Raw genomic sequence first — 22,732 nt, forward strand, 5'->3', positions numbered from 1 at the left:
GATGGATGATGGATGGATGATGGATGGATGGATGGATGGATGGATGGATGGATGGATGGATGATGGATGGATGATGGATGATGGATGATGGATGGATGATGGATGATGGATGGATGGATGATGGATGGATGGATGGATGGATGGCATGGATGGATGGATGAATGATGGATGGATGGATGGATGGATGGATGGATGATGGATGATGGATGGATGGATGGATGGATGGATGGATGGATGGATGGATCGGATGATGGATGGATGATGGATGATGGATGGATGGATGATGGATGATGGATGGATGGATCGGATGATGGATGATGGATGATGGATGGATGATGGATGGATCGATGGATGGATGGATGGATGGATGGATGGATGGATGATGGATCGGATGATGGATGGATGATGTGATGATGGATGATGGATGGATGGATGGATGATGGATGGATGGATGATGGATGGATGATGGATGGATGGATGGATGGATGGATGGATGATGGATGGATGGATGGATGATGATTGATGGATGATGATGGATGATGGATGGATGGATGATGGATGGATGATGATGAAGGATGGATGATGGATGGATGATGGATGATGGATGGATGATGGATGGATGATGGATGGATGGATGGATGGATGGATGGATGGATGGATAATGGATGGATGGATGGATGATGGATGGATGATGGATGGATGGATGATGGATGATGGATGGATGGATGGATGGATGGCATGATGGATGGCATGAATGATGGATGGATGGATGGATGGCATGATGGATGATGGATGGATGATGGATGGATGATGGATGGATGGATGATGGATGGATGGATGGATGGATGGATGGATGATGGATGGATGGATGGATGGATGATGGATGATGGATGGATGATGGATGGATGATGGATGGATGGATGATGATGGATGGATGATGGATGATGGATCGATGGATGGATGGATGGATGGATGATGGATGGATGATGGATGGATCGATGATGGATGGATGGATGGATGATGGATGATGGATGGATCAGGATGGATGATGGATGGATGATGGATGGATGATGGATGGATGATGGATGGATGGATGGATGGATGGATGGATGATGATGGATGGATGATGGATGGATGGATGGATGGATGGATCGATGGATGATGTCATGATGGATGATGGATTGATGGATGGATGATGGATGATGGATGATGATGGCATGGATGGATGATGGATGATGGAGGATGATGATGGATGGATGGATGGATGATGGATGGATGATGGATGGATGGATGGATGATGATGGATGATGGATGGATGGATGGATGGATGGATGATGGATGGATGGATGGATGGATGGATGATGGATGATGGATGGATGGATGGATGGATGGATGATGGATGATGGATGGATGGATGGATGATGGATGATGGATGGATGGATGGATGGATGATGGATGGATGTGATGGATGATGGATGGATGGATGGATGATGATGGATGATGGATGATGGATGATGGATCGATGGATGGATGGCATCGGATGGATGGATGCATGGATGGCATGCATGGATGATGGATCGATGATGATGGATGATGATGGATGATGGATGGATGGATGGATGATGGATGGATGGATGGATGGATGGATGGATGGATGGATGGATGATGGATGATGGATGGATGGATGGATGGATGGATGGATGGATGGATGGATGATGATGGATGATGGATGATGGATGATGGATGATGGATGGATGATGGATGGATGATGGATGGATGGATGATGGATGGATGGATGGATGGATGGATGATGGCATGGATGATGGATGGATGGATGCATGGATGATGGCATGATGATGGATGGATGATGGATGGATGATGGCATGGATGGATGGATGATGGATGGATGGATGGATGGATGGATGGATGGATGATGGATGGATGCATGGATGGATGGATGATGGATGATGGATGGATGATGGATGGATGATGGATGGATGATGGATGGATGGATGGATGATGATGGATGGATGGATGGATGGATGATCGGATGGATGATGGATGGATGATGGATGGATGGATGGATGATGGATGGATGGATGATGGATGGATGGATGGATGGATGGATGGATGGATGGATGGATGGATGGATGGATGATGGATGGATGGATGGATGATGGATGGATGATGGATGGATGGATGATGGATGGATGGATGGATGATGGATGGATGGATGGATGATGGATGGATGGATGGATGGATGGATGGATGGATGGATGATGGATGGATGATGGATGGATGGATGGATGATGGATGGATGGATGGATGGATGATGGATGATGATGGATGGATGGATGGATGATGGATGATGGATGGATGATGGATGGATGATGGATGGATGGATGGATGATGGATGGATGGATGATGGATGGATGGATGATGGATGGATGATGGATGGATGGATGGATGGATGGATGATGGATGGATGGATGGATGGATGGATGGATGGCATGGATGGATGATGGCATGGATGGATGATGATGGATGGCATGATGTATGGATGGCTGATGGATGATGGATGGATGATGGATGGATGGATGGATGGATGGATGATGGATGATGGATGATGGATGATGGATGGATGATGGATGGATGATGGATGGATGGATGGATGATGGATGATGGATGGATGGATGGATGGATGGATGATGGATGGATGGATGGATGATGGATGGATGGATGGATTGATGGATGATGATGGATCGATGGATATGGATGATGGATGGATGGATGATGGATGGATGGATGGATGATGGATGGATGGATGATGGATGGATGGATGATGGATGGCTGGATGGATGGATGGATGGATGGATGATGGATGGATGGATGATGGATGGATGGATGATGGATGATGGATGATGGATGGATGGATGATGGATGGATGGATGGATGATGGATGGATGATGGATGGATGATGGATGGATGGATGGATGGATGGATGGATGATGATGGATGATGGATGGATGGATGGATGGATGATGGATGGATGATGGATGATGGATGGATGATGGATGGATGGATGATGGATGATGGATGGATGCATGGATGGATGGATGATGGATGGATGGATGGATGGATGGATGATGGATGATGGATGGATGGATGATGGATGGATGGATGGATGATGGATCGGATGGATGGATGGATGGATGGATGGATGATGGATGGATGATGGATGATGGATGGATGGATGATGGCATGGATGGATGGATGATGGATGGATGATGAATGGATGGATGGATGGATGATGGCATGGATGGATGGATGGATGATGGATGGATGGATGGATGGATGGCATGGATGGATGATGGATGGATGGATGGATGGATGATGGATTGGATGATGGATGGATGGATGATGGATGGATGGATGATGGATGGATGGATGGATGGATGGATGGATGATGGATGGATGGATGGATGGATGGATGGATGGATGGATGGATGGATGGATGGATGGATGGATGATGGATGGATGGATGATGGATGGATGGATGGATGGATGGATGGATGGATGGATGGATGGATGGATGATGGATGGATGATGGATGGATGATGGATGGATGGATGGATGATGGATGGATGGATGGATGGATGATGGATGGATGGATGGATGGATGGATGGATGGATGGATGGATGGATGGATGGATGATGGATGGATGATGGATGGATGATGGATGGATGGATGGATGGATGATGGATGGATGGATGGATGGATGATGGATGGATGATGGATGGATGGATGATGGATGGATGGATGATGGATGGATGGATGGATGGATGGATGGATGATGGATGGATGGATGGATGGATGGATGGATGGATGGATGGATGGATGATGGATGGATGATGGATGATGGATGGATGATGGATGGATGATGGATGGATGATGGATGGATGGATGGATGGATGATGGATGATGGATGATGGATGGATGATGGATGGATGATGATGGATGGATGGATGATGGATGGATGATGGAAGGATTGATGGATCCATGGATGGATCTGGTTCCTTCTCCTGAGGTCCCCTCAGTGGCCACCATCCACTGGGTTCTCTCTACTTCTCCTTGCTCCAAGGCCATGAGGTTTCTCCATGGTGTCCCCCACGATGGTCTCTTGGTGCCACCACAGCTCCCAAACCAGCTCCTGGCTCTATGGAGGTTTCTCCATGCTGGCCACCAGTCATGGGTCCCTCCAACTTCTCCTCGCTCTGTGGTGGCCACCACTGTCATGGTGAGGTCTTGGTGCCACCAAGCTCCCGAGTGTCTCCAAGGCCATGGAGGTTTCTCCATGGTGGCCACCAAATCATGGCGGGATCTCAGTGGCACCAAGCTCCCAAGATGTCTCCAAGGCCATGTGTGTTTCTCCATGGTGGCCACCACAGTCATGGTGGGATGTCGGTGCCACCAAGGTCGCAAAAGGGCTCCAAGGCCATGGAGGTTTCTCCGCGGTGGCCACCACAACCACAGCAGGGCCTTGGTGGCCCCATCCAGGTTCTTTCTCCTTGCTCCACAGAGCTTTCTCCATGGTGGCCACCACAACCACGGCAGGGCCTTGGTGGCCCCATCCAGGTTCTCGTTGCTCCAGAGGTTTCTCCCTGGTGGCCACCACAATCATGGCAGCGTCTTGGTGGCCCCATCCAGGTTCTCCTTGCTCCACAGAGGTTTCTTCGTGGTGGCCACCACAACCACGGCAGGGCCTTGGTGGCCCCATCCAGCTTCTCCTTGCTCCTCAGAGCTTTCTCCGTGGTGGCCACCACAGGGTTTTATCTTCCCCACCTTCACCCCTTGCCTGGTGGTGTGGCACCACCATCTCCACGCGTCCCTGAACCCCTCCCCGTCCCCACCACGCGCGGGCCGCGTCACCCAGCAGATCCCACCTCCACCACCGCGGTGACCTCGGGTTGTCCTCTGCAGGGCCTGAAGAAGCCGAACCTGGAGGAGGTCCGCCACGCCAAGAACGCCATCTTCAGCCCGTCCATGTTCGGCAGCTCGCTGCAGGAGATCGTGGCCATGCAGCGCGAGCGCTACCCCGAGCGCCAGCTGCCCTGGGTGCAGACGCGCCTCTCCGAGGAGGTGCTGGCCCTCAACGGCGACCAGACCGAGGGCATCTTCAGGTGGGGCCACCAGGGACGGCGCGTGGTGGTGGTGGGGCTGGTGGTGGTGCTGGTGGTGAGATGGATGGAGGTTCTGGTGAGGTTTGGGGTTCTGGGGTTCTGCTGCTCTGGTGGGCGCTCTGAGGTCATGGGGGTCGTTGGTGGTGGACACCAAAGGTGTGGTGGGGTTGTGGTGGCACCATCCAGGTTCTCCTTGGTCCATAGAGGTTTCTCCATGGTGGCCACCACAATCATGGTGAGGTCTTGGTGGCACCAAGCTCCCAAGATGTCTCCAAGGCCACGGAGGTTTCTCCATGGAGGTCCTGGCAAGATCTTGGTGGCACCAAGAAGCTCCCAAAACATCTCCAAGGCCACGGAGGTTTCTCCATGGTGGCCACCAGAGTCATGGTGAGATCTTGGTGGCACCAAGCTCCCAAGATGCCTCCAAGGTCATGGAGGTTTCTCCATGGTGGCCACCACAGTCATGGCAGGGTCTTGGTGGCACCACCCAGGTTCTCCTTGCTCCACGGAGGTTTCTCCATGGTGGCCACCACAGTCATGGTGAGGTCTTGGTGGCACCAAGCTCCCAAGATGCCTCCAAGGCCATGGAGGTTTCCCCATGGTGGCCACCAAAGTCATGGCCAGGTCTTGGTGGCACCATCCGCTGGGTCCCTCCAACTTCTCCTCACTCCATGGTGGCCACCACAGTCATGGCCAGGTCTTGGTGGCACCACCCAGTGGGTTCCTCCAGCTTCTCCTTAGTTTAAGTCCATGGAGGTTTCTCCATGGAAGCCACCACTGTCACGGTGCTGGTGGTGGTGATGAGATGGATGGAGGTTCTGGTGAGGTTTGGGTTTCTGGGGGTTCTGCTGCTCTGGTGGGTGCTCTGAGGTCATGGGGATGGTTGGTGGTGGACACCAAAGGTGTGGTGGGGCTTTGGTGGCACCAAGGTCCCAAGATGCCTCCAAGGTCATGGAGGTTTCTCCATGGTGTCCACCAGTCATGGTGAGTTCTTGGTGGCACCATCCAGGTTCTCCTTGGTCCATAGAGGTTTCTCCATGGTGGCCACCACAGTCATGGCGGGATCTTGGTGGCACCAAGGTCCCAAAACACCTCCAAGGCCATGGGGTATCTCCACAGTGGCCACCACAGTCATGGTGAGGTCTTGGTGGCACCATCCAGGTTCTCCTTGCTCCATGGAGGTTTCTCCATGGTGGCCACCAGAGTCATGGTGAGATCTTGGTGGCACCAAGCTCCCAAGATGCCTCCAAGGTCATGGAGGTTTCTCCATGTTGGCCACCACAGTCATGGCCAGGTCTTGGTGGCACCATCCAGGTTCTCCTTGCTCCATAGAGGTTTGTCTGTGGTGGCCACCACAGTCATGGTGAGATCTTGGTGGCACCATCCAGGTTCTCCTTGGTCTATAGAGGTTTCTCCGTGGTGGGCCACCACAGTCATGGTGGAATCTTGGTGGCACCAAGAACCTCCCAAGATGTCTCCAAGGCCACGGAGGTTCCTCCACGATCTCCCCCAAGATGGCCTCCTGGTGGCTCCCACCATCTCCATGCCCAGCTGACGTCCCCACCAGCTTCTCCTGGACCACCCAGAGCTGCAGCTCCGGGTTGTCCCCGCCGGTCCCACCCCAACAACCCCGTCCATCCCCGATGGAGGTTTCTCCATGATGTCCTTCAAGATGCGCTCCGGGTGGCACCGAGAAGCTCCCAAAACATCTCCAAGGCCATGGGGGTTTCTCCATGGTGGCCACCAGAGTCATGGCAAGGTCTTGGTGGCACCATCCAGGTTCTCCTTGCTCCATGGAGGTTTCTCCATGGTGGCCACCAGAGTCATGGTGAGATCTTGGTGGCACCAAGCTCCCAAGATGCCTCCAAGGTCATGGAGGTTTCTCCGTGGTGGCCACCACAGTCATGGCCAGGTCTTGGTGGCATCATCCAGGTTCTCCTTGCTCCATAGAGGTTTGTCTGTGGTGGCCACCAGAGTCATGGTGAGATCTTGGTGGCACCATCCAGGTTCTCCTTGCTCCATGGAGGTTTCTCCGTGGTGGCCACCAGAGTCATGGTGAGATCTTGGTGGCACCAAGAACCTCCCAAGATGTCTCCAGGGCCATGGAGGTTCCTCCACGATCTCCCCCAAGATGGTCTCCTGGTGGCTCCCACCATCTCCGTGCCCAGCTGACGTCCCCACCAGGTTCTCCTGGAGGGGACCTGCAGCTCCGGGTTGTCCCCGCCGGTCCCACCCCACCAACCCGTCCATCCCCGATGGAGGTTTCTCCACAATGTCCCCCAAGATGCGCTCCTGGTGGCACCAACTCCCAAAACAACTCCAAGGCCATGGAGGTTTCTCCATGGTGGCCACCAAAGTCATGGTGGGGTCTTGGTGGCACCATCCAGCTTCTCCTTGGTCTATAGAGGTTTCTCCATGGTGGCCACCAGTCATGGTGGAATCTTGGTGGCACCAAGAAGCTCCCAAAACATCTCCAAGGCCACGGAGGTTTCTCCATGGTGGCCACCAGAGTCATGGTGAGATCTTGGTGGCACCAAGAAGCTCCCAAGATGTCTCCAAGGCCATGGAGGTTTCTCCATGGAGGTCATGGTGAGATCTTGGTGGCACCATCCAGGTTCTCCTTGCTCCATGGAGGTTTCTCCATGGTGGCCACCACAGTCATGGTGGAATCCTGGTGGCCTCACCATCTCCATGCCCAGCTGGTGTCCCCACCAGCTTCTCCTGGAGGGGCCCTGCAGCTCCGGGATGTCCCCGCCGGTCCCACCCCACCAACCCCGTCCATCCCCGATGGAGGTTTCTCCACAATGTCCTTCAAGATGCGCTCCTGGTGGCACCAACTCCCAAATCTTCTCCAAGGCCATGGAGGTTTCTCCATGGTGGCCACCACAGTCATGATGGGGTCTTGGTGGCACCATCCAGGTTCTCATTGCTCCACGGAGGTTTCTCCATGGTGGCCACCACAGTCATGGTGAGGTCTTGGTGGCACCAAGGACCTCCCAAGATGTCTCCAAGGCCATGGAGGTTTCTCCATGGAGGTCATGGTGAGTTCTTGGTGACACCAAGCTCCCAAGATCTCTACAAGGCCATGGAGGTTCCTCCACGATCTCCCCCAAGATGGCCTCCTGGTGGCCCCCACCATCTCCGTGCCCAGCTGACGTCCCCACCAGGTTCTCCTGGACCACCCAGAGCTGCAGCTCCAGGTTGTCCCCGCCGGTCCCACCCCACCAACCCCGTCCATCCCCGATGGAGGTTTCTCCACAATGTCCTTCAAGATGCGCTCCTGGTGGCACCAAGCTCCCAAATCTTCTCCAAGGCCATGGAGGTTTCTCCATGGTGGCCACCACAGCCATGGCAAGGTCTTGGTAGCACCATCTAGGTTCTCCTTGGTCTATAGAGGTTTCTCCATGGTGGCCACCACAGTCATGGTGAGATCTTGGTGGCACCATCCAGCTTCTCGTTGCTCCATGGAGGTTTCTCCGTGGTGGCCACCACAGCCATGGTGAGGTCCTGGTGGCACCAAGCTCCCAAAACACCTCCAAGGCCATGGAGGTTCCTTCATGGTGGCCACCAGTCATGGTGGAATCTTGGTGGCACCATCCAGGTTCTCATTGCTCCATGGAGGTTTCTCCATGGTGGCCACCAGAGTCATGGTGAGATCTTGGTGGCACCAAGAAGCTCCCAAGATGTCTCCAAGGCCATGGAGGTTTCTCCATGGAGGTCATGGTGAGATCTTGGTGGCACCATCCAGGTTCTCATTGCTCCATGGAGGTTTCTCCAAGGTGGCCACCACAGTCATGGTGGAATCCTGGTGGCCCCCATCATCTCCATGCCCAGCTGACGTCCCCACCAGCTTCTCCTGGAGGGGCTCTGCAGCTCCAGGTTGTCCCCGCCGGTCCCACCCCACCAACCCGTCCATGCCCCCCGCAGGGTCCCCGGCGACATCGACGAGGTCAACGCCCTCAAGCTCCAGGTGGACCAGTGGAAGATCCCCACGGGCCTGGAGGACCCGCACGTTCCCGGTAGGACCTGGGGGCGGCGCCTGCCGGTGGGACCTCCGTGTCCGCCAGCAGGAGGTCCTCACGGTGGGTCGGTCGGTGGTGGGTTGTCTTCTGCAGCGTCGCTGCTGAAGCTGTGGTACCGCGAGCTGGAGGAGCCGCTGATCCCGCACGAGTTCTACGAGCGCTGCATCGCGCACTACGAGAGCCCCGAGGCCGCCGTGGCCGTGGTGCACGCGCTGCCCCGCATCAACCGCATGGTCCTCTGCTACCTCATCCGCTTCCTCCAGGTGACCGCGGGGACCTTCTGGGGGGGCGGGACCCAAGGGTGGGGGCGGGTGTCCGGACGTGGTTGTGGGGTCTCCACGGCCATGGGTTCCATCTCACGTCGGGCGTTCCGCGGGTGGGCGCTCCTGGGTCCTGCTGCTGAGGTTCTTCGAGGTCACCATGAGAGGAACCGGGAGTTCCACCAATCCCAGAACTTCCATTTCCCGTCTACCACCCATGGGTTGGTGCTCCTGGGTCCTGCTCCTGAGGTGGGTTTGGGTTCCTCGAGGTCACCATGAGAGGAACCAGGAGTTCCACCAATCCCATCATCTCCACTTCCCTTCTACCACCCCATGGGTGGGTGCTCCTGGTTCCTTCTCCTGAGGTGGGTTTGCGTTCTCTGAGGTCACCATGAGAGGAACCAGGAGTTCCACCAACCCCATCACCTCCATCTTTCTCCCATTCCATGAGATCCTGGTGATCTCCTGGTTCCTTCTCCTGAGGTGGGTTTGGGTTCTCCGAGGTTTCCATGAGAGGAACCAGGAGTTCCACCAAGCCCATGGCGTCCATCTGCCGTCGGGCGTTCCGCGGGTGGGCGCTCCTGGGTCCTGCTCCTGAGGTGGGTTTGGGTTCCTCGAGGTCACCATGAGAGGAACCGGGAGTTCCAGCATCCCCATCACCTCCATCTTCCTCCATCCACCCCATGGGTGGGTGCTCCTGGTTCCTTCTCCTGAGGTGGCTTTGGGTTCCTCGAGGTCACCATGAGAGGAACCGGGAGTTTCAGCAATCCCAGAACTTCCGTTTCTCTTCTACCACCCCATGGGTTGGTGCTCCTGGTGATCTCCAGGTCTGGTTCCTGCTCCTGACGTGGGTTTGGGTTCCTCGAGGTCACCATGAGAGGAACCGGGAGTTCCACCAATCCCAGAACTTCCATTTCCCGTCTACCACCCCATGGGTTGGTGCTCCTGGGTCCTGCTCCTGAGGTGGGTTTGGGTTCTCCGAGGTCACCATGAGAGGAACCGGGAGTTTCACCAAGCCCATGGCATCCATCTGCCGTCGGGCGTTCCGTGGGTGGGCGCTCCTGGGTCCTGCTGCTGAGGTGGGTTTGGGTTCCTCGAGGTCACCATGAGAGGAACCGGGAGTTCCAGCATCCCCATCACCTCCATCTTCCTCCATCCACCCCATGGGTGGGTGCTCCTGGTTCCTTCTCCTGACGTGGCTTTGGGTTCTTCAAGGTTTCCATGAGAAGAACCAGGAGTTCCACCAACCCCATCATCTCCACTTCCCTTCTACCACCCCATGAGTTTGTGCTCCTGGTGACCTCCTGGTTCCTTCTCCTGAGGTGGGTTTGGGTTCTTCGAGGTCATCATGAGAAGAACCAGGAGTCCCACCAACCCCATCACCTCCATTTCTCTTCTACCACCCCATGAGTTTGTGCTGCTGGTTGGTGCTCCTGGTTCCTTCTCCTGAGGTGGCTTTGGGTTCCTCGAGGTCACCATGAGAAGAACCAGGAGCTCCACCAACCCCATCACCTCCATCTTTCTCCCATTCCATCAGATCCTGGTGACCTCCAGGTCTGGTTGGTTCTCCTGAGGTGGGTTTGGGTTCCTCGAGATCACCATGAGAGGAACCAGGAGCTCCACCAATCCCATCATCTCCACTTCCCTTCTCTCACCCCATGGGTTGGAGCTCCTGGTTCCTTCTCCTGACGTGGGTTTGGGTTCCTCGAGGTCACCATGAGAGGAACCGGGAGTTTCACCACGCCCATGGCGTCCATCTGCCGTCGGGCGTTCCGCGGGTGGGTGCTCCTGGGTCCTGCTCCGGAGGTGGGTTTGGGTTCCTCGAGGTCACCATGAGAGGAACCGGGAGTTCCACCAACCCCGTCACCTCCATCTTCCTCCCATTCCATCAGATCCTGGTGTCCTCCTGGTTCCTTCTCCTGAGGTGGGTTTGGGTTCTCCAAGGTTTCCATGAGAAGAACCAGGAGTTCCACCAATCCCATCACCTCCACCTTCCTTCTCTCACTCCATGGGTTGGTGCTCCTGGGTCCTGCTCCTGAGGTGGGTTTGGGTTCTCCGAGGTCACCATGAGAGGAACCGGCAGTTCCACCAAGCCCAGAACTTCCGTTTTTCTTTCTGCCACTTCACGAGTTTGCGCTCCTGGTTCCTTCTCCTGAGGTGGCTTTGGGTTCTTCAAGGTTTCCATGAGAAGAACCAGGAGTTCCACCAAGCCCATCACCTCCATTTCCCATCGACCACCCCATGGTTAGGTGCTCCTGGTTCCTTCTCCTGAGGTGGGTTTGAGTTCCTCAAGGTCACCATGACAGGAACCAGGAGTTCCACCAACCCCATCACCTCCATCTTCCTCCCATTTCATGAGATCCTGGTGATCTCCTGGTCTGGTTCCTTCTCCTGACGTGGGTTTGGGTTCTTCGAAGTCACCATGAGAGGAACCAGGAGTTCCACCAACCCCATCATCTCCATTTCCCTTCTACCACCCCATGGGTTGGTGCTCCTGGGTCCTGCTCCTGAGGTGGGTTTGGGTTCCTCGAGGTCACCATGAGAGGAACCGGGAGTTCCACCAAGCCCAGAACTTCCATTTCCCGTCTACCACCCCATGGGTTGGAGCTCCTGGTTCCTTCTCCTGAGGTGGGTTTGGGTTCTTCGAGGTCACCATGAGAGGAACCAGGACTTCCACCAATCCCATCATCTCCACTTCCCTTCTACCACCCCATGGGTTGGTGCTCCTGGTTCCTGCTCCTGAGGTGGGTTTGGGTTCTCCATGAGAAGAACCAGGAGTTCCACCAACCCCATCACCTTTATCTTTCTCCCATTCCATGAGATCCTGGTGACCTCCTGGTTCCTTTTCCTGAGGTGGCTTTGGGTTCTCTGAGGTCACCATGAGAAGAACCAGGAGTTCCACCAATCCCATCACTTCCATTTTCCTTCTGCCATTCCATGGGTTGGTTCTCCTGGTTCCTTCTCCTGAGGTGGCTTTGGGTTCTCCGAGGTCACCATGAGAGGAACCGGGAGTTTCACCAGCCCCATCACTTCCGTTTTTCTTTCTGCCACTTCACGAGTTTGTGCTCCTGGTTCCTTCTCCTGAGGTTGCTTTGGGTTCTTCAAGGTTTCCATGAGAAGAACCAGGAGTTCCACCAACCCCATCACCTCCATCTTTCTCCCATTCATGAGATCCTGGTGACCTCCTGGTCTGGTTCCTTCTCCTGACGTGGGTTTGGGTTCCTCGAGATCACCATGAGAGGAACCGGGAGTTCCACCAAGCCCAGAACTTCCATTTCCCGTCTACCACCCCATGGGTTGGTTCTCCTGGTTCCTTCTCCTGAGGTGGGTTTGGGTTCTCCGTGAGAAGAACCAGGAGTTCCACCAACCCCATCACCTTTATCTTTCTCCCATTCCATGATCTCCTGGTGACCTCCTGGATCCTTCTTCTGAGGTGGGTTTGGGTTCTCCGAGGTTTCCATGAGAGGAACCGGGAGTTCCACCAACCCCATCATCTCCACTTCCCTTCTACCACCCCATGGGTTGGTGCTCCTGGGTCCTGCTCCTGAGTTGGGTTTGGGTTCTTCGAGGCCATCAGGAGAGGAACCGGGAGTTCCACCACGCCCATGGCTTCCATCGCCCGTCAGCTGTTCCATGGGTGGGTGCTCCTGGTTCCTTCTCCTGAGGTGGGTTTGGGTTCCTCAAGGTCATCATGAGAAGAACCGGGAGTTCCACCAACCCCGTCACCTCCATCTTCCTCCCATTCCATGAGCTCCTGGAGACCTCCAGGTCTGGTTGGTTCTCCTGATGTGGTTTTGGGTTCTTCAAGGCCATCATGAGAGGAACCGGGAGTTCCACCAACCCCATCACGTCCACCTTCCTTCTCTCACCCCATGGGTTGGTGCTCCTGGTGACCTCCAGGTCTGGTTCCTTCTCCTGACGTGCTTTTGGGTTCTCCGTGGTCACCACAAGCTGAAGGTCCAACCCCACCAGCTGTCCCACCACCCTTGACCTCCACCATTCTCCTCCCACCCCATGGGTTGGTTCTCCTGGTGACCTCCAGGTCTGGTTCCTTCTCCTGATGTGGCTTTGGGTTCTCCATGAGAAGAACCAGGAGTTCCACCAACCCCATCACCTCCATCTTTCTCCCACCCCATGGGTTCTCCTGACGTGGTTTTGGGTTCTCCGTGGTCACCACAAGCTGAAGAACCGTGTCCATCTGGTGTCCCACCACCCCTTGACCTCCACCTTTCTCCTCCCACCCCATGGTTAGGTGGTCCTGGTTCCTTCTCCTGAGGTGGGTTTGGGTTCCTCGAGGTCACCTTGAGAAGAACCAGGAGTTCCACCAACCCCATCACCTCCATCTTTCTCCCATTCCATGAGATCCTGGTGACCTCCTGGTCTGGTTCCTTCTTCTGAGGTGGCTTTGGGTTCTTCGAGGTCACCATGAGAGGAACCAGGAGTTCCACCAACCCCATCACCTCCATTTCCCTTCTACCATTCCATGGGTTGGTGCTCCTGGTTCCTGCTCCTGAGTTGGGTTTGGGTTCTCCGAGGTCACCATGAGAAGAACCAGGAGCTCCACCAACCCCATCACGTCCACCTTCCTCCCATTCCATGAGATCCTGGAGACCTCCAGGTCTGGTTCCTTCTCCTGACGTGGGTTTGGGTTCTTCGAGGTCACCATGAGAGGAACCGGGAGTTCCACCAACCCCATCACGTCCACCTTCCTTCTCTCACCCCATGGGTTGGTTCTCCTGGTGCTCCTGGTTCCTTCTCCTGAGGTGGGTTTGGGTTCCTCGAGGTCACCATGAGAAGAACCAGGAATTCCACCAACCCCATCACCTCCATCTTCCTCCCATTCCATGAGCTCCTGGAGACCTCCAGGTCTGATTGGTTCACCTGAGGTGGTTTTGGGTTCTTCGAGGTCACCATGAGAGGAACCGGGAGTTCCACCAACCCCATCACGTCCACCTTCCTTCTCTCACCCCATGGGTTGGTTCTCCTGGTGACCTCCAGGTCTGGTTCCTTCTCCTGAGGTGGGTTTGGGTTCTCCGTGGTCACCACAAGCTGAAGAACCGTGTCCACCTGGTGTCCCACCACCCCTTGACCTCCACCTTTCTCCTCCCACCCCATGAGTTGGAGATCCTGGTTCCTTCTCCTGAGGTGGTTTTGGGTTCTCCAAGGTCACCACGTGGTGGCCAAGAACCAGGAGTTCCACCAACCCCATCTTCTCCATCTCCTCCTCCCACCCCATGGGTTGGTTCTCCTGGTGACCTCCAGGTCTGGTTGGTTCTCCTGAGGTGGTTTTGGGTTCCTCAAGGTCCCCATGAGAAGAACCAGGAGTTCCACCAACCAACCACCTCCATGTTTCTCCTCCCATTTCATGGGTTGGTTCTCCTGGTGACCTCCAGGTCTGGTTCCTTCTCCTGAGGTGCTTTTGGGTTCTCCACCTTCACCTCATGGTGACACAAGAACCAGGAGTTCCACCAACCCCATCACCTCCATTTCCCTTCTACCATTCCATGGGTTGGAGCTCCTGGTTCCTTCTCCTGACGTGCTTTTGGGTTCTTCGAGGTCACCATGAGAGGAACCGGGAGTTCCACCAACCCCATCACCTCCATCTTCCTCCCATTCCATGAGATCCTGGTGACCTCCAGGTCTGGTTCCTTCTCCTGAGGTGGTTTTGGGTTCTCCATGAGAGGAACCAGGAGTTCCACCAACCCCATCACCTCCATCTTCCTCCCATTCCATGAGATCCTGGTGACCTCCAGGTCTGGTTCCTTCTCCTGAGGTGGTTTTGGGTTCTCCATGAGAAGAACCAGGAGTTCCACCAATCCCATCACCTCCATCTTTCTCCCACCCCATGGGTTCTCCTGACGTGCTTTTGGGTTCTCCATGGTCACCACCAGCTGAAGGTCCAACCCCACCAGCTGTCCCACCACCGTGACCTCCATGTTCTGCTGTCCCTCAGGTGTTCGTGCAGCCGGCCAACGTGGCGGTGACCAAGATGGACGTCAACAACCTGGCCATGGTGATGGCGCCCAACTGCCTGCGCTGCCGCTCCGAGGACCCGCGCGTCATCTTCGAGAACACGCGCAAGGAGATGTCCTTCATCAGGGTGCTCATCCAGCACCTGGACACCAGCTTCATGGAGGGCATCTTATAGTGGACATCCCACCGGTGTCCTCATCCAGCACCTGGACACCAGCTTCATGGAGGGCGTCCTATAGTGGACATCAACTGTCCCACCCCACCCCACCGGTGTCCCACCAACTGTCCCATCCTTCATGAGGGTGCTCATCCAGCACCTGGACACCAGCTTCATGGAGGGCGTCCTATAGTGGACATTGTCCATCTGTCCCACCAACTGTCCCACCCCACCGGTGTCCATCCTTCATCAGGGTGCTCATCCAGCACCTGGACACCAGCTTCATGGAGGGCGTCCTATAGTGGACATTGTCCACCTGTCCCACCCCACCGGTGTCCCATCCTTCATCAGGGTGCTCATCCAGCACCTGGACACCAGCTTCATGGAGGGCATCTTATAGTGGACATTGTCCATCTGTCCCACCCCACCGGTGTCCCACCAACTGTCCCATCCTTCATGAGGGTGCTCATCCAGCACCTGGACACCAGCGCCATGGAGGGCGTGCTATAGTGGACATCCCACCGATTGTCCATCTGTCCCACCTGTCCCACCCCACCGGTGTCCTCATGGAGCACCTGGACACCAGCGCCATGGAGGGCATGCTATAGTGGACATCGATTGTCCATCTGTCCCACCCCACCGGTGTCCCACCAACTGTCCCATCCTTCCTGTGTGTCCTCACCCAGCACCTGGACACCAGCTTCATGGAGGGCATCTTATAGTGGACATCAACTGTCCCACCCCACCGATTGTCCATCTGTCCCACCTGTCCCACCCCACCGGTGTCCCATCCTTCATGAGGGTGCTCATGCAGCACCTGGACACCAGCGCCATGGAGGGCGTCCTATAGTGGACATCCCACCGATTGTCCACCTGTCCCACCCCACCGGTGTCCCATCCTTCATGAGGGTGCTCATCCAGCACCTGGACACCAGCTTCATGGAGGGCGTCCTATAGTGGACATCGATTGTCCCACCCCACCGATTGTCCATCTGTCCCACCCCACCGCTGTCCTGTCCTTCATGAGGGTCCTCATCCAGCACCTGGACACCAGCTTCATGGAGGGCGTCCTATAGCGGCCACCAAGTGTCCATCTGTCCCACCGGTGTCCTCATCCAGCACCTGGACACCAGCTTCATGGAGGGCGTCCTATAGTGGACATTGTCCATCTGTCCCACCCCACCGGTGTCCCATCCTTCATGAGGGTGCTCATGCAGCACCTGGACACCAGCTTCATGGAGGGCGTCCTATAGTGGACATCAACTGTCCCACCCCACCGATTGTCCATCTGTCCCACCCCACCGGTGTCCCGTCCTTCATGAGGGTGCTCATCCAGCACCTGGACACCAGCGCCATGGAGGGCGTCCTATAGTGGACATTGTCCATCTGTCCCACCCCACCGGTGTCCCATCCAGCACCTGGACACCAGCGCCATGGAGGGCGTGCTATAGTGGACATTGTCCCACCCCACCGATTGTCCATCTGTCCCACCCCACCAGTGTCCTCATGCAGCACCTGGACACCAGCGCCATGGAGGGCGTCCTATAGTGGACATCCCACCGATTGTCCATCTGTCCCACCCCACCGGTGTGCTCATCCAGCACCTGGACACCAGCTTCATGGAGGGCGTCCTATAGTGGACAACCCACCGATTGTCCATCTGTCCCACCAACTGTCCCATCCTTCATGAGGGTGCTCATGCAGCACCTGGACACCAGCGCCATGGAGGGTGTGCTATAGTGGACATTGTCCATCTGTCCCACCCCACCAACTGTCCCACCCCACCGGTGTCCTCATGCAGCACCTGGACACCAGCGCCATGGAGGGCGTCCTATAGTGGACATTGTCCATCTGTCCCACCTGTCCCACCCCACCGGTGTCCCATCCAGCACCTGGACACCAGCGCCATGGAGGGTGTCCTATAGCGGCCACCGATTGTCCATCTGTCCCACCCCACCGGTGTCCCACCAACTGTCCCATCCTTCATGAGGGTGCTCATGCAGCACCTGGACACCAGCTTCATGGAGGGCGTGCTATAGTGGACATTGTCCATCTGTCCCACCAACTGTCCCACCCCACCGGTGTCCTCATGCAGCAGCTGGACACCAGCTTCATGGAGGGCATCTTATAGTGGACATCAATTGTCCATCTGTCCCACCCCACCCCACCGGTGTCCTCATGCAGCACCTGGACAGCAGCTTCATGGAGGGCGTCCTATAGTGGACATCCCACCACTGTCCCACCCCACCACTGTCCCCTGCCAGGGAGGTCCATGAGGTTCTCCACCATGTGGTGGGATCCATCTGCACCAGGAACCCTGAGGTCCATGTGGTGAGATCCATCTCCACCAGGAACAGCAGGTTCTCCATCACGTGGTGGGATCCATCTCCACCAGGAACAGCAGGTTCTCCATCACGTGGTGGGATCCATCTACACCAGGAACAGCAGGTTCTTCACCGTGTGGTGGGATCCATCTCCACCAGGAACCCTGAGGTCCATGTGGTGAGATCCATCCCCACCAGGAACAGCAGGTTCTCCATCACGTGGTGGGATCCATCTACACCAGGAACAGCAGGTTCTTCACCGTGTGGTGGCACCCATCTCCACCAGGAACCCTGAGGTCCATGTGGTGAGCTCCATCTGCACCAGGAACCCTGAGGTCCATGAGGTTCTTCACCATGTAGGGAGATCCATCTCCACCAAGAACAGGAGGTCCATGAGGTTCTTCACCACGTGGTGGGATCCATCTCCACCAAGAACCTGGAGGTCCATGTGGTGAGCTCCATCTCCACCAGGAACCTGGAGGTTCTTCAGCAGGTGGTGAGATCCATCTCCACCAGGAACCAGGAGGTCCACATGGGGAGATGCATCTCCACCAGGAACCTGGAGGTTCTTCAGCGTGTGGTGGCACCCATCTCCACCAGGAACAGGAGGTCCATGAGGTTCTTCACCATGTGGGGAGATCCATCTCCACCAGGAACCTGGAGGTCTGTGAGGTTCTCCATCACGTGGTGGGATCCATCTCCACCAGGAACATGAGGTTCTCCATCACATGGTGAGCTCCATCTCCACCAAGAACCTGGAGGTCCATGAGGTTCTTCACCAGGTGCTGAGCTCCATCTTCATGAAGAACCAGGAGCTCCATGAGGTTCTCCATCACGTGGTGAGCTCCATCTCCATGAAGAACCTGGAGGTCCAGGTGCTGAGCTCCATCTCCACCAAGAACCTGGAGGTCCATGAGGTTCTCCACCACGTGGTGGCACCCATCTCCACCAGGAACAGGAGGTTCTCCACCACGTGCTGAGCTCCATCTCCACCAAGAACCTGGAGGTTCATGAGGTTCTTCACCATGTGGTGGGATCCATCTCCACCAAGAACCTGGAGGTCCATGTGCTGAGCTCCATCTACACCAAGAACGTGGAGATCCATGAGGTTCTTCTCCATGTGGTGAGCTCCATCTCCACCAGGAACCTGGAGGTCCATGAGGTTCTTCACCATGTGGTGAGATCCATCTCCACCAAGATCCAGGAGGTTCTTCACCACATGGTGGGTTCCATCTCCACCAAGATCCTGGAGGTTCTTCACCATGTTGGGAGATCCATCTCCACCAGGAACAGGAGGTCTGTGAGGTTCTCCATGACATGGTGAGCTCCATCTCCACCAACATCCTGGAGGTCCATGAGGTTCTTCAGCATGTGGGGAGATCCATCTCCACCAAGAACAGGAGGTCTGTGAGGTTCTTCACCACGTGGTGAGCTCCATCTCCACCAAGAACCTGAAGGTCCATGAGGTTCTCCACCATGTGGTGAGATCCATCTGCATGAAGAACCTGGAGGTCCATGAGGTTCTACAAACTTAGCACGTGGTGAGCTCCAATTCCACCAGGAACCTGGAGGTCCATGAGCTTCTCCACCAGGTGCTGAGCTCCATCTCCATGAAGAACCTGGAGGTCCATGAGGTTCTCCACCAGGTGCTGAGCTCCATCTTCATGAAGAACCTGGAGGTCCATGACATTCTCCAACTCCACCACGTGGTGAGCTCCAATTCCACCAAGAACAGGAGGTCCATGAGCTTCTTCACCATGTGGTGGGATCCATCTCCACCAGGAACCTGGAGGTCTGTGAGGTTCCTCACCACGTGGTGAGCTCCATCTTCATGAAGAACCTGGAGGTCCATGAGCTTCTCCAACTTCACCATGTGGTGAGCTCCATCTCCACCAGGAACCAGGATCTCCGTGAGCTTCTCCACCACGTGCTGAGCTCCATCTTCATGAAGAACCTGGAGGTCCATGAGCTTCTCCACCACGTGCTGAGCTCCATGCCCACCAAGAACCAGGAGGTCCATGAGGTTCTTCACCATGTGGTGAGCTCCATGTCCACCAAGAACCTGGAGGTCCATGAGCTTCTCCACCACGTGGTGAGATCCATCTCCACCAGGAACAGGAGGTTCTTCACCACGTGGTGGCACCCATCTCCACCAAGAACCTGGAGGTCCATGAGGTTCTTCACCACGTGGTGAGCTCCATCTTCATGAAGAACCTGGAGGTCCATGAGGTTCTCCACCACGTGCTGAGCTCCAATTCCACCAAGAACCTGGAGGTCCATGAGGTTCTCCACCATGTGGTGAGATCCATCTGCATGAAGAACCTGGAGGTCCATGAGGTTCTTCACCACGTGCTGAGCTCCATCTCCACCAGGAACCTGGAGGTCCATGAGGTTCTTCACCACGTGCTGAGCTCCATCTCCACCAGGAACAGGAGGTCCATGAGGTTCCTCACCACGTGCTGAGCTCCATCTTCATGAAGAACCTGGAGGTCCACGTGCTGAGCTCCATGCCCACCAAGAACCTGGAGGTCCATGAGCTTCTTCTCCACGTGGTGAGATCCATCTCCACCAAGAACCTGGAGGTCCATGAGGTTCTTCACCACGTGCTGAGCTCCATCTCCACCAAGATCCAGGATCTCCAGGAGCTTCTCCACGCTCCCCTCACCGAGCTCCATCTCCAGCGGGACCTCCTGGCCAGGGGTTGTCCCCATCCTCCCCCACCCAGAGCAGGAGAAGTCCTCGAGGTCCACCCTGACCTGGCTGTGCCACCACCGGTTCTTCTCGGGGGTTCCTGAGGAACATCCTGGCCCTGAGGGATCTCCATGGGCTTCAGGAGGTCACCTGGACACCAGAGGACCTCAGTGACCATGGAGGAGACCTGGGAGGTCCTCACGGGTGTGGTGGCCCTGGGGTGGCCGTGGTGGCCGATTGTCCATCCTGAGGAGCCGTGGTGGCCGATTGTCCATCCTGGGGTGGCCGTGGTGGCCGATTGTCCATCCTGGGGTGGCCGTGGTGGCCGATTGTCCATCCTGGAGAGCCGTGGTGGCCGATTGTCCATCCTGAGGAGCCGTGGTGGCCGATTGTCCATCCTGGAGAGCCGTGGTGGCCGATTGTCCATCCTGGGGTGGCCGTGGTGGCCGATTGTCCACCCTGAGGAGCTCTGGTGGCCGATTGTCCATCCTGAGGAGCCGTGGTGGCCGATTGTCCATCCTGAGGAGCTCTGGTGGCCGATTGTCCATCCTGGGGTGGCCGTGGTGGCCGATTGTCCATCCTGGAGAGCCGTGGTGGCCGATTGTCCATCCTGGGGTGGCCGTGGTGGCCGATTGTCCATCCTGGAGAGCCGTGGTGGCCGATTGTCCATCCTGAGGAGCTCTGGTGGCCGATTGTCCATCCTGGGGTGGCCGATTGTCCACCCTGAGGAGCTCTGGTGTCCCCTGGTGTCCCCGTGTCCATCCCGTCCCACCACGGTGGCACCACCAGGAGCTGTGCCAGGACCTCCCATCTGCTGCTCCTGGTTCTTCTGGGCCCATCCTGGTGTCCACCATCTCCTCCTGAACCTTTCTAGGTGTCCACCATCTCCTCCTGGTTCTCCTGGGCCCATCCTGGTGTCCACCATCAGTTCCTGAACCTTTCTAGGTGTCCACCATCTCCTCCTGGTGTCCACCATCTCCTCCTGAACCCATCCTGGTGTCCACCATCTCCTCCTGAACCTTTCTAGGTGTCCACCATCTCCTGCTGGGTCCATCCTGGTGTCCACCTTCAGCTCCTAAACCTGTCTAGGTGTCCACCATCTCCTCCTGGTTCTTCTGGGCCCATCCTGGTGTCCACCATCTCCTCCTGAACCTGAGTGTCCACCATCTCCTCCTGGGTCCATCTTGGTGTCCACCTTCAGTTCCTGAACCCATCCTGGTGTCCACCATCTCCTCCTGGTTCTTCTGGGTCCATCCCGGTGTCCACCATCAGTTCCTGAACCTTTCTAGGTGTCCACCATCTCCTCCTGGGCCCATCCTGCTGTCCACCATCTCCTCCTGGTTCTTCTGGGCCCATCTTGGTGTCCACCATCTCCTGAACCCATCCTGGTGTCCACCATCAGCTCCTGGGCCCATCCTGGTGTCCACCATCTCCTCCTGGGCCCATCCTGGTGTCCACCATCTCCTCCTGGGTCCATCCTGGTGTCCGTCATCTCCTCCTGCTTCTCCTCAACCCATCCTGGTGTCCACCATCTCCTCCTGAACCTGAGTGTCCACCATCAGCTCCTGAACCCATCCTGGTGTCCACCATCTCCTCCTGAACCTGAGTGTCCATCATCTCCTCCTGGGCGCATCTTGGTGTCCACCATCTCCTCCTGGGCCCATCCTGGTGTCCACCATCAGTTCCTGGTGTCCATCCTGGTGTCCACCATCTCCTCCTGGAGCCATTTTGTGGTTCATGATCTCCTCATGGTTCTTCTGGGCCCATCCTGGTGTCCACCATCTCCTCCTGAACCTGAGTGTCCACCATCTCCTGCTGGGCCCATCCTGGTGTCCACCTTCAGCTCCTGAACCTATCTTGGTGTCCACCTTCAGCTCCTGGGCCCATCCTGGTGTCCACCATCTCCTCCTGTGTCCATCTTGGTGTCCATCATCTCCTCCTGCTTCTCCTTGACCCATCCTGGTGTCCATCATCTCCTCATGGTTCTCCTGTGCCCATCCTGGTGTCCACCTTCAGTTCCTGAACCCATCCTGGTGTCCACCATCTCCTCCTGGGTCCATCCTGGTGTCCATCATCTCTTCCTGAACCTGAGTGTCCACCATCAGCTCCTGAACCCATCCTGGT

General features: G+C 56.1%; 1 protein-coding gene across 1 annotated transcript; it reads left to right on the top strand.

Annotated features, from left to right (window-relative positions):
• Window positions 1-4,459: 4,459 nt before the first annotated feature.
• LOC134417668 (rho GTPase-activating protein 39-like) lies at window positions 4,460-15,619 on the top strand. The gene is made up of 5 exons (XM_063155197.1): window positions 4,460-4,515; window positions 4,801-5,181; window positions 9,109-9,200; window positions 9,297-9,466; window positions 15,417-15,619. The coding sequence occupies exons 1-5, from the start codon at window positions 4,460-4,462 to the stop codon at window positions 15,609-15,611; spliced, it is 894 nt and encodes a 297-aa protein (XP_063011267.1). The 3' UTR covers window positions 15,612-15,619.
• Window positions 15,620-22,732: the final 7,113 nt, after the last annotated feature.

The sequence above is a fragment of the Melospiza melodia genome, chromosome 1 (assembly GCF_035770615.1).
Source record: "Melospiza melodia melodia isolate bMelMel2 chromosome 1, bMelMel2.pri, whole genome shotgun sequence".
In the NCBI taxonomy this organism is placed as follows: Eukaryota; Metazoa; Chordata; class Aves; order Passeriformes; family Passerellidae; genus Melospiza; species Melospiza melodia.